The 13320-nt window shown below is 36.8% G+C and overlaps 1 protein-coding gene across 1 annotated transcript; it reads right to left on the bottom strand.

Annotated features, from left to right (window-relative positions):
- Window positions 1-1586: 1586 nt before the first annotated feature.
- On the bottom strand, window positions 1587-11990 carry LOC149064625 (DNA (cytosine-5)-methyltransferase 1-like). The gene has a single exon (XM_089254786.1). The coding sequence runs from the start codon at window positions 11819-11821 to the stop codon at window positions 7808-7810; it is 4014 nt and encodes a 1337-aa protein (XP_089110912.1). The 5' UTR covers window positions 11822-11990; the 3' UTR covers window positions 1587-7807.
- Window positions 11991-13320: the final 1330 nt, after the last annotated feature.

Below are 13320 nucleotides of genomic sequence, written 5' to 3'. Positions count from 1 at the left end.
TACAAAAAAATGAATCTCTTCTGAAGTTGGTTTTATGTGGTTCCTAACCTTGAGGGCATAAATGCAAGCTGATCTTCCCGTTAAAAGATCTTGCCATGGAGTGCAACACTAAAAATGTTCAATCATTACACTTCACTCACAATTTGAAACATAGATGGCAGCATTAATTCACACACCACCATTGGCATACTCTGAATGTTAGATATATACACTTCAACGCAACTCAATAGCAATTTGCCCATGGTGATAGACAAGAGTTGTGCTCGGTTTGAAAGAAAAAGTTTTTAAGCCACCTTCTCTTGCCATTATTTGAAAATTCAAGATAGAAATATAGTGTGTTTAGTCAGTCTATAAAATCATGTGAAAAATAATTCCTGTGCATTTACATAGCAAAGTTCACATATAGTGTCGGACTATATTCTTGAACAGCAATCCAATCAGAGGCGTACGCAGGATCAACATTTAGAGAGGGCGCAAAAGGCTTAGGGGGTGCAATGCAATCAATTTCTTAGAGAAACATTTTCTTAGTCTTCAAATAGCATTGAATCAAGAGAAATTGATCATATTTTTTAATGATTGATCCACAGTACAATATGTGTGATAATTTCTATTTTAATTTTTTTTTCATGAAAAATAAATTTTTGATCTGGGGACAAAGCATGGGAGGGCTCGAGCTCCGCCCCTGTATATGTCTGTTACCAATCATTGAGGGACAGAACTGATGAAATTTTGCTGGGGGAAAGGGGTCGAAAATGCCTAAAAATCAGCTGACGTAACACTTGAATGGCCCCCAACTTGTGAAGCCCAGTTGAAATCTTGGAACATAAGCAGTGTGCATTTACAGATTCGTTTTTTTGTTAAAATTTCCCTTATTTTTTATGAGAAGGGTCATCAATTTCATTTATGACAATTCACAAAAGAAATGCCGAATTTATGGTTTCATTAATTGGTATTTTGTGAAGGGTCTGTTGTGCAGTTCCAGAATTTGGTGAAAGGTCCATTTTTCAAGTCTAGAAAATGGACCCAAATTTTGGTTGAATAAACCCGACATGTGCAATCACAACACCAAAAGGGACCAGGCCCGTCATTTGAGGGGGATCGGACAATTTTCCCCTTCACAAATACAATAGAAATGGACAATGTGAAATATGTATATACATAATCTGAATACATGTTCTTTGCCCTCTTCTGTTCCCCGTGAAAAAGGTTGAAATAACAAACCTGGTCCACAACATGTGTGCTTATTGAAAAACACTATGCAAAAGTAATCTACTTTTAGTCTATATTATTTCAAAACCAGAACAAGTTTTTGTATTTGCTAAATTTAAAATCACTGTCAACCAGGGCCGCAACTAAGGTATGGGCGATAGAGTAAATTCTTACTATAAAATTTTGCTATTTACAGCTCTGCTATCAATGATTTTTCAGTTCACAAAAATACGAACTTTGAATCACTCGCAATTCAGAAATGTCCTGGTTCTCCTTCAGAAAATGCTTCCACAACAGTTAACGTCAACGAATATCTCACTCAGAATTGATTCCATATTTTAAAAAAAAACTAATATCAAAAATGAAAACTAAATACATTCATGATGTCACACGTTTTATTCCAATGCATTAAAAAAAAGTACAAGAGAAAAAAATATATGATATGTAAATCATTTTTCTAGTGATATGCATTCTAATGAAAACGAGTTCACTTGACAGAAATCACCAACATAATAATCATGTCTCCAAGCAGGGTTGGGTAAACACTTTTATGTAGATTAAAGCATTTTATATTTTCAATTATAATTACCGAGAAAAAATATTTTGATATTTTAAATTTTCTAATCCGCCTAAAATTTTGTTATACGTAAAAATTCTGCAGCATCTGTTAATTTGCTAATTAAACTAATTTATTCTCACCCTCACCTAAAAATTTATATAGCTCAGGTTGTATAAATCCAGAGTTTTGAAGAGTATTTACAATCAAAGCAGAGCTGGCAGGAAATTGATACCCAAAGCATTGTTTCGCATGTTTAAGATGCAGCTTCAACTGGAAAACCATTGCATTATAAATACTAGTAAATATATATACCATATCATAGTCAAACTTTGCCATTCTTTCTTTTGTACTAAAAATAAAGGCGTTTACACGCATCAACTACTTAATTACTTAATGCATGTAAACGAGACTTATTAAATGTGATTAAATAGCTAACTAAATTTTAAGTTGTCAACTATTTTAAAATGTATGCAGATAAGGGGCTGTTTACAATAGTTCCAGTTTTTCCTTCAGGTTTTATATTTCGCTCTATCCAAATTGTATATTTTACAAGAAAAAATACATATATATCGTCCGAAATAATTCTAACGGAGAGTAGAAAATTATTTAAGAACCTGCCTCTGAGTAACAAAAATAAAATAAGTACCATCTTCATTCTCTTAAAGATACATCTTGAGTATTTTTTGATACATAAGCTTAGCAAGTGTAAAAAAATAGGATTTATAGGATAGGATAAATTTCCAAGGACACCACTTTTTGTTTGATTATCCATTCATAAAATATAGATTCTGATCTGGCCATATTAGCTATTTTAAAAACTGATATTTATTAATAAAATAGTTGCCAAAAACAACTTATAACACTAAAACCCTTCAAAGTATAAATGACTACACAAAAATAATAAAAATGGCATTTATTTTGGCTTGATTCATTTGTAGCAATCTGGTTAGAATGGTCAGACATCACAATTTGACTTGGAACATTCCTGACTTAGAGAAACGGCCCCAGTTGGTTTCTTAGATTATACTGAGAACATAAATACTGTGTAACAAAATGGTTCATTTGATTTCCAAATCTTTTTAAGATAGAAACAAATAACTTGTGGTAAAGAAAAAAGATTACATTCATAACAAATGTTGAATATTCCCCTTCATGCCAACTGGCATAAAATATACAACACAATATTCTTCTCAAACTAACATCTGTGAGAAGCACTATTGCAGGAATCTCACATTTGAGAAATTTTATAGAACTAGATTTTTGCCCATTCACAAGCAGATTGTGGTTTCACTTACTAGTTTGAATATTTCTGAGCAATAAGGGAAGCTATTGTAAGGGTGGTTTGTTAATTAGGCACTTCAGACCTCACCACTTACCCTTAATCTAATTTTTTCCTCTATAAAAGAATCTGGGGGACGTTAAAAATGCATTTGCAGATGCTGACAATTATAGACAAACTGTGTAGCAATAGCATCCACTGCAACACCATACATCAGACATCATCAATAACATGCTCTGACACACCCAGTGTTCAATGCTCGTGTCCAATTTCATGCTTGCGAGCACTTGATCAACCTCCCCATTAAGCACCTTGTACAGATTGCCTTTAAGGATTGAAATCACCCTGATTTCATGTATTTGTATGTCAATTTTACAGTAAGGGTGTTCCTTCTTTTAATGATGGGTACAGGCAGTGCTCACAACTAAAAAAAGGTTGAAGTCCTCTGCCATACAAAATATTGTTTCAAAAATCCAAAAAAATTGTTTCGAAAATTCAAAAACGATTTTCTTTCAGCAATTCTGAAATTGCTTCTCAATTAATTCTGAGTTCTCACCAATTTGTTAGAAAACATTTTGTTAATTCTATGGCCGGTATTTACATTATCATGTAATACTGGTTGATTGGTATACCAGTATAATAATTGATAAAAATTCTTTTATAAAACTTGAAAAATGTAACCAATAAACACATCTGTCATATTCAAACTTAACTGATTCACCTATTGGTTGAATTTTTCAAGTTTTATAAATGAACTCAGTGTAAAACAAATTTTATAGTATAATGCCACCCTATAATTATTTCATTAATTCTAGAATGAATTAATAGTCTTTCAACCATCTTTTGAAAATGATTGACGGGCCATGACCAAAAGCTCTGAGGACCATGCGTTAATGGATGTAGATGTTATGCCATGCTTCCAGAGTACAGCATATTGAGCATTCACAACTGAAAGTAAAACTTCATTATATATATATTGAATGTATAGTATTTTATTTTTCCTTCACCACAAGTTTCTATGGCTCAGATAATCATGCAGTTACAGCAATCATGAAATAGAAAGAGTTTCTTGGAACAAAACATTGTTCTTGGTACAAGTTCATTAGTTTTCCCAACATTGGTGGTTGGCATAATCAGAAGGTGTACGAATGACATCATTGGATACATTTAATTATAAGACCCATTAGTATCTATAAATCCAAGACTTTCTAACAGCAAGTAATCACAAAAATGGTTATTTACCTGGCAGGTACTGCTCTGCCCTGATTGGGTGTTATAGACTTGAGCTGATATTTTTGATCTATTGGATAGCTTCTTTTCTTAATTGTACAAAGAGTATGTTGAGATATTTAAACATCCTAATCGACTTGGTCTGATTTCTGCATGGACAAGTGGACATTTGCCCAGAAGCTCAAGATTCAGGAGACCCCCAAATTTAAACAATACTTCTTCCATATTGCTTCCTAATTGTAGGGGTTACCCATCCTGCCTGATTTGCCCAGTACCATTGGGCCATACAAAGTCATACAATAAATCAGAGAGAGACTGATGCTCAGGAGAACCACAATCTCTGCTCTAAAGAATACCTACAAAACTCTCGAGGTGAGAATATTCTCACCTCACATCTATAGGAGAATACTCTCAGAGAACAGAATAGAACAGAAATATTCTCCTGGAAGTAAAAAAATCGAGAATAATCAAGAATACTCATGTTTCTTCTAAATAATAAAAAAAATTTTTACTAATGTTATACTACTTGTTTTATATTATGAAATATAAATCAGGTTTTCATTGTCTGAAACATTTAAAACAAAGCAATTTTTGGTATAATCACCTCCCCCCCCCCCCCCTCCTCCAATGCCAACTTTTAGTTCAAGAATATTCTCATGATCATGAGAGGTTTTAAAAGTTTGGTTATGAAGATTTTAGAAACCTTAAGATAAAACCTCAAAAAACTATTTTATTGATATTGACTTGCCCGACTTGTGCCTGGCAGTCCAGTGGTTAGGGAGCTAGCTTCTGACTGTGCAGGTCTGGGTTCGAATCCCGGCTCCAGCATGGATGTCTACTAACGCACTAACAAATTCCCTGGACAGATCGTAAAGATCTCTTGGGAATACGTGATGTTCTTGTGAAGTGTCTGAATTAAAGTATGTCGGAAAAAAAAAATTAGATAAACTTTCAGAAATAAGTTTAAAACAAAAAAATCAAACAGCATTTCAGTGATAAAATTTATACCTCCTGTTGATGTCAACTACCGGGGACACAACTAAGGGGGGGGGGGGGAAGCTGCAGCAACCAAACAGCTTTTTTTTCCTTTGATTAATTATTTTACATTAATGATGCCAAAATGCATGTCTTCCCGAGTATTATATGCATAACCAGGGTTGTAGTGAATTAAATCAATTTTTTTCAGATATGAAAAATTATCTGTTGTAATTGAATAAAATTATTCATGCAGTTCTCTTCAAAGTGATTTAATTTTTTATTGAATTATTTTAAATAACAAATTTAAATGTATTTTCAAATATCATTTATAGTATTATAATATATATTAATATATATATATCAAATATCAGAGATACCGTAGTCATACCAATTTATGTTGTATACCAACCTGATGTTTACCCAAGATTTACAATGAAGTTAAGGGATGTAAAAGTGACTTAAAAAAATCAAAAATTGCATGAAGACATAAATTCTGTATATTATCAAACGGTGTAGTAAAGCCATCCATGTCGGTACCATTGACACATCGGCTCAGCACATGCTAGAGATTATTTAGCAAAATTTGGTTTTTAGTTCAATGAAGTCAATAGAAGAAAACTTCAAATGTAAAATATCAAGTTTTGTTAGGCAATACTGAAAATATACAGTTTCTTCCAGAAAAACTCTGGATGAAGAGCTTGGCTTTTCGCGACTTACATATTGGTGCAGTGCCCACATTTTAAACCTGCTAGCCAAAGATTTGGTTAAAACTGATGTAACAAAGTATGTTACAAGTATATATAGATATTTCTACAATCATTTTTCGAAAGCATGGTATCATGTGTAAGGTGGAAATGAATTGGTCTTCCTGTAGAGATATGATGGAATACTTATTGTAATGCTCTTGAATCTTATACTAAAAATTCATCAGTTGTTACCAAAGCTTGTGCAGACCACAGATCTCAGATAGTAACATCTCTAGTGAAATCTTAAGTATTGGTTCAAAACGAAATGTCAAGGACATAATTGCAATTCTGAAACCAGCCAAAATTAACGATTTTGTACAAAGAAACAACTGCTCCACAGCTGAATGGATATTAGTCTGAAAAAAAACTACAATTGAAGATAAAAGAAGCACCAACATCAAACAATAAAAAGGTCTTGTCATCACAGAATAAAAATACACCTTCCTGCATTTATTCTAAGTTCATCAGTGTTAACTTCTAATAGGGAACTGATGTCACAAAAGACGAGAGAAATAAGGATCGTGCATTTATCAAACAAAAATGTAGCTCTAGGTTCCTGGCAATTCCATTGAAATTTTTGGGGAAGTTGGAACCATATAGAAACATCCTATCCACTTGTCAATACAAGATTCATCGAAAGACTGGTTGTTTAAGGAGATAAAGATTACAAGGAAGAAAATTACAAGGTGAATTTTCTTCCTTGTAATCTTGATCTCCACAAATAACCAGTCTTTCGATGAATCTTGTATTGACAAGTGGAGAGGACGTTTCTATATGCATATGGCCATCTGGTTGGCCTTTGTCATTCACGAGCTATTAGTTGATTGTTGACACCGTCCATGTACGGTGCCTTTCAACATATATATATATGCTCCAAGGTTGAAATATTCTATCTGCTTCCGTAGCATAGATGGTAGAGCACTCGTCCGGCAAGCGAGAGACCGGGGTTCGAGTCCCAGTGGGGGCAGTGATGAATTTTCTTCCTTGTAATCTTCTTCTCCACAAATAACCAGTCTTTCGATGAATCTTGTAAGTTGGAACCATTTTTCATGGTAATTTTTTTTTCACTCTAAGGTTATTGATACAATGTCTGATTTTGGAGTGGTGGAATAGTTTTTATAATGTTCTGGGTAAAGACAATTGCAGAGCGCAATATGCGAACCTACTAACTACAGTCAAATCATCTATGCCTGTGTTAACTAGATATTAATTTTCACAAAAATAATGGCCATTTCTTTAATTTTATATTTAATGAAAGCATAGATTAATGACTAGTGTGTAAGTAATATATATATTTTAAAAATTTTGTTTAAAAAAATCAATAAAATCGTGATTTAAATTAAAAAAATTAATTTAAATCAAATAAATTGATTTTTTTATAAGAAATCAACAACCCTGTGCATAGTTCTGCCAACCACTAGCATTAAAAACATGAGAAAATGAACATTGAGAAGAAAACAAACTCGTACCAATGACAGCTTTTTTTTGTCCCAAGAAGATCTTTAGAATTATCTTTGCTGAATATCTCAGTTTCGTCTTATATAAATCTTATCACTAAATGTACAGACAAAAAAGATAAAACAATTTAGAGCAATTTAAAAAAATTACTGGGCAATGAAAATCAATAAAAACAAATATAAAACACATGAAATGCAATAAAAATAAAAGATGATTAAAGCCTTAAAAGAATAGTAAAAATATTTAAAAACTGAATTTGTGATTGTCCTTCACATAAAAACTTCCGACAGTGAACATTGATTGACATAATTCATAGGAAAATCAATAAACAAAGATTTTTCAAAAATATCATGCAGCTTCCACCTGTTCTTCTTTGATCACATGATTGTTTTCACGCACACATTTTTTAATCTCAAGGCCTATGGCACAGGCTAGTGGTGGCGGAACTGCGTTCCCAATTTGGCGATGCCTGTCCAGAATATTTCCATAAAACTTATATGAATCAGGAAACCCTTGGGATCTGGCACATTCCCTCACACTGATCACTCTGTGCTGCTCTGGATGAAGTACACGTCCCTGTTTGCCCATCGGCTCGGGATTGGTTATGGTTGTACTGAAGAAGCCATCCCATTCGAGACGTCCATACAAACCAGCCCAGTGGTTATGACGATTCCCAGTGTGAGGAAGGCACCAAGGAATAAGCGTATTGAACTGTCTGTCTGCAGGATCGCATCGTTTTCCTTCCGCACATGAGCAAACACCTCTCAAATCACCATTACGAGCACAACCGTTCTTTTTGTCGTGATACCTGTACTCCAGCAATTGTGTATAAGTCCCATCTGCTAATCTGACGACTATGTTTGGCAAATCTCTCCAGTCAGATCCCGGAATGAGAGGTATTCTTCTCATGCGAGCTTCCACTAAAGCAGACATTTCTTTGCAGACATGATCGTGGAGAACACTGCCAGTGTCTCTGAGTTTTCTTTGGAAAGAGGACAAAGGCTCGTTTGTGTATTCAATCTCCTCCACTTTTGCTCCATTTCGTATTTCTGGTAAATCGGACATAGAGTCTCTAACAGATATTGTGCGATAAGGAGCTGAATTTGTCCATTTAATATTTGAAGAGTACTTTGTGTCATCGACAACAACTGAGAGCTGGCAAGCTCTAGCATTGAAAACATGGGTTGGCTCTGGATAAAATGGCAATGTTTCACCTGGTGCTGCTGCCAATATTATCGCTCTACGACGAGTCTGTGGAACTCCATAATTCCCCGCTTGCAGAACTCCGAAAGTACACTGATATCCCATACGAACTAGACAACGAAGAGTGAGCTTTAGAATCATATTCCTTTTGAAGGAGACAAAATTTCGCACATTTTCCAACACAAAAAACTTGGGCCTGTAGTAATCGCAGTAGCTGAGAAACGAAACAATTAATGAGTTCTTGAACAATGAATATTGTCTGGAATTGAAACGATTCATTCCGCTGAAACCTTGACAGGGTGGACCTCCACATAACAATTCTACTTCACCCTTCTGAGGGAGCTTTTTACCTTTATAAACAGTTTCACCATCCATAACCTTTCGCAAAAGCACATTACAATCTTCACTGAAGACTGAACAGGATGGGAAATTAAGTTTGAAGGCTTGAGCCGCTGGTTCCTCTTTCTCTATCGCCCAAAGACTCTCCGCAATTCCAGCCTGATGAAAGCCTTCAGTCAAACCCCCACAGCCAGCAAATACGTCAAGGGTCGCTAATTTACAGCTTGTGTCATTGGAATGTGAATTTTCTATTACAGGCACATTTTCCTGAACAGCAGGAGCACTTGTCTTTTTTCCTTTCCCTTTTCCCTTGCCCTTTGCTGATCCCATCATTCGTGCAGATATTGGAGGCATCGAGAATTCTTTCGTAGCACTATCATAAGCTTCCTGGAAATAAAATATATTCGGCAGCGAATTTTCCATTGAGCCAACTGCGTTTTCGCTGTAAATAACAGAGCATTTGCCCTGGACATCAGTGACAGCTACTTTTATTTCTTGATCCGACCAATATAGAAAGTTCAGATCCAAGGGATAATTTAATGAAGGGTTTCTGTTTGTGTTTTCTGGCCTGTAAAATACATTGATTACCAACTTGGTAACAGGTGAATTTTGCTTAGCAACAATTTCTTTGATTCTACCAATCACAAATGGCTTCGGAGCATCTGCATTTGAACCCTTGATGTAATCAGATTTCCTATAAGCTTCGGGATATTTTGTCTCATCAACTTTTTCTTTCAGCTTCTTTATGTCATTTGTCTTCGCGGGAAAAGAATATACATCTGGATCCAAATAGACACTGTCACCAACGTTCAAGGTCAAAGACATGTACTTGACATTATCATAATACTTGACACCTTCATGCTCTTTCAAAATTTTACCAACTTGTACTTCATCATCATTAAGCGAAATCTTTTTCTTGAGACAACTGCAACACTCTGTCATCTCGCTTGTCACAAACAACGAAGGGGGATCTTCGAAACGAGCAGTTTCTGCAATATACCATTTCTGAAAAAAAAATGTTTTCTCATCTCCATCATCGCTCATCATATTTTCTTTTAATGATGCCTCAGTTCCTCCAAGGTTGAACCAATTCTCGTGCACCCCTTTGAAAACCACCTTACATTTTCCATATATAGATGTGATTTCCATGTGTTCACAGTCATCAGTTCCAAAGACCTCAAAAGGATCTGAAGTCTCTCCCAATATCGTTTCGGAACCACGACAAAACCACAGAGCATGAAACTTCTTACTGGAACCAAACTCCCACATGTCGATGACTTTTGCTATGTACATTGGTGTGCTCGGATCTTCAGGAGTAACAAACACATAATCACCCTTTCTCACTTCTACGCCGTCCACCGTCACACCTTGATAGAACTTCTTTGTTTTGTGACTACTTTCTTCAATTTTGACCTCGATGGGATCATGCCACGACACATCTACTTTACGCTTACCAGCACTATACTTACTTCGTGAATCTCTAGAGACCAAGACCTTTTTGTCCATTTCATCTTCGATTTGATCTTCTAAAATATCATCCTCTTCGGCTTCTAAAACAGCCATATTCGGACAACGTCGATTCACGCAAGCTTGTTTGCTGCGACCACTCCCTCCAAACTTTATCATGTCTTTACAAAAGTTGCACTTGCCACAATCAGGAAGTTGGCATGCTTGACAAACTCCACAGCGTTTCCGTCTCTTATCCATATTTGATTTTGACTCTTTATCTAACTGATGAGTAAAGAAACTTTCAAAAATACTATGAACTAAAGGCGTCGTAGTAGCTAGAGAATGAGTAATTTTCTTAACTTTCAATATCCTGTCTTTTTGGGTTCGCCGCATAGCTCGTCTCTGCCCAAGCGTCACACCAGCCAAATTTATGAGCGCTCGCACACACGGCGACACAATCAACGGTGCTTCTCCATCTTCCCCAGCGTCATCATAGCTGTACACTTGATCTACCACAAACTGCGCATGACGGAGAAGAGTATCTTCCGTGAACGACTGAGCAACCTTGATAGGCGGCACAGTATCCTGCAACTTATTCAAAAGATCCTCGTAATCGGCATCTGGATTTTCTAGAAGGAACTCTATGACAGTTTTGCTGAGATAGACCTTTTCAAAAATAGGCTCCATATACGGTTCATACTCTTCACTAGGACGCATCAATATATATTCTGCAAAAGCAGTGGAAAATCCTATCAAAGCAGACTCGCCCCCATCAAAACCAGTGACGAACCATTCGTTGATAGGCCCCATTTTACAAGTCCTTATACCTCCTGCCGAAGAGGGATCATCATCATATATTGCTTTCACAAAACCGCTGAAATAAAGTTCAACGTTTCTTTCGATGAGACCAGTGTCAATGGAACAGATATGAGTATTTCGGTCGTAGACGCAATACTCCGTAACTTTGTGCTGCACGCGCTCATCAGCGAGATCAAGATCTTCTTCGCCAGTGTATATCGAGAGCTTCGTGTCAGTCAGTGCCACATACTCTTCTACAGCATTTTCGGGGTCCCCTGGGAACAACCTTAGGTTGGGGCTATCGAGCCACTGTTTGCACTCCCTGCAGCGCGAATAATGGGAGGTCTGGAAATCTTCGCTGGACTCTGTTTTTGGTGTAACTTTCTTTTTCCTCGGTTTGTCCTCTTTTTCCTCCGAAGGCAATTTTCTTTTCTTTTCGAACATGGCTGTGATGAGTGGTTGGACATTTTTCTGTGGAGCCGAATTTGCTTCGTTCTTCTCGGAAACGCTTTCCTCCAGCTTCACGGGCTCCGAAGTTGAAGGTGTCCCGTTCTCGGGATAGTCCACACCCATGACTGCAACAACAACCAACGAGTACACTGTCCGGTGAAAAGAATGTTGTCAACACCAATTTCTAACGCGCTGAAGATAAGAAATTCACAGACGATGCACCCACGCTCCGAAGACAAAAGATCGATCTCTCCCGATCGGCTTGGCGCGAAAATCTGCACACACTTCCCGCGTTTTCTTTGCTTCACTCTGAATTGATTTCTCGATGACCTCTTGGAACTTTCCACCAGCACCTCTCAAAAAAATTTACTTAATTTTTCGTCTAAACCAAAAGTGTTCAAAAAATCTCCACTAAAATATCCTCCGCGATCAAATGTATGTAAATAAATGTATATAAGATTGAGCAAACTGTGTGTTGTGTGTTGAGAAATTTTGGCGATAAAACAAACTGACCATATTCACTCGGGAAAAATACGGAAAATTGGGCTTCGAATTACGGGACTGCCAATTATCGTCGAATATTATGCCAAAAGTAAGCAAAGTTGCCAATAGCGGGAAATGATGGGCTACTTCAAATTACAGTGAACTAAAATAAAAGGGGCCGTTCAAGTATTAAGTCAGCAAATTTTTAGCCATTTTTGACACCCTCCTTGTCAGCAAAAGTCAGCGAAACTCTGATCCCCTTGTCAGCAAAATTTTGTCAGCACTGCCCCCCCCCCCTCCTAACGCATATTGGTGGCATCAGAAACGTACGCCGGAGGGGCATAGGCGAAGATACGGGGGGGGGGGTGGAGGCATTGCACCTCCAGCGTCAAAAGTGAAGTCGACTGATCTAATGTATATATGCAAAAACGAATCGGCATCATCATCATCATCGTGCCCCTCCCACTTGGAAGGGACGAAAAAAAAATTTTTTTTTTTTCATTAAAATTTTGAAAGAAAATATCTTTATATGTTATTTTAATCAATTTTTGTTAATTTCAATGCTATTTGAAGGCTAAGAGGTCAAAATTTCTCTTCAAGAAATTCATTGTGACCCACCCTCTAAGCCATATATGATATACGGGCCAAGGGTGGGACCAAATATGGCCCTTTCTTTCAAACCGAGCACAACTCAGGTCTAACACCATTTATGGGTGATTTACTACCTCGTGAGTTGTGCCGGAGATGTAACTGTGCGTGTACCTAACAGTCTGGGTTCGTATATAGTGTTGTGCTTGGTTTTTCAGTGCTGTCATCTATATTCCAGAAGTGAAGTGAGTGATGTTATATGATTGAATTACATTTGTGCTGTTTGTAGGTCTTTTGCGAGACTTTTTAACGGGTAGGTCGGCTCGCATTCGTGCCTTGGAGTTGGGAACCACAGAAAACCACCATCAGCCGACCACCACTATGGTGACGTTGAGGTTCGAACCCGGGTCCTCGAGATGTGAGTCCGTCACTATGACAACTTCACCAACATAGCGGCAAAAATGGGCCTGAAGGTTACCTGATGTGGCTTGCCCTTCAAACCCAATTTCATAAAATGAACTAAGCGTCACATTTACAGATCGCTGAGATGA

Source organism: Pholcus phalangioides, unplaced genomic scaffold, assembly GCF_987345545.1.
Source record: "Pholcus phalangioides strain wild (caught in Gottingen) unplaced genomic scaffold, Ppha-v1.0 ptg000042l_1, whole genome shotgun sequence".
NCBI classification, from domain to species: domain Eukaryota; kingdom Metazoa; phylum Arthropoda; class Arachnida; order Araneae; family Pholcidae; genus Pholcus; species Pholcus phalangioides.
This window is presented reverse-complemented; position numbering and strand designations above follow the sequence as displayed.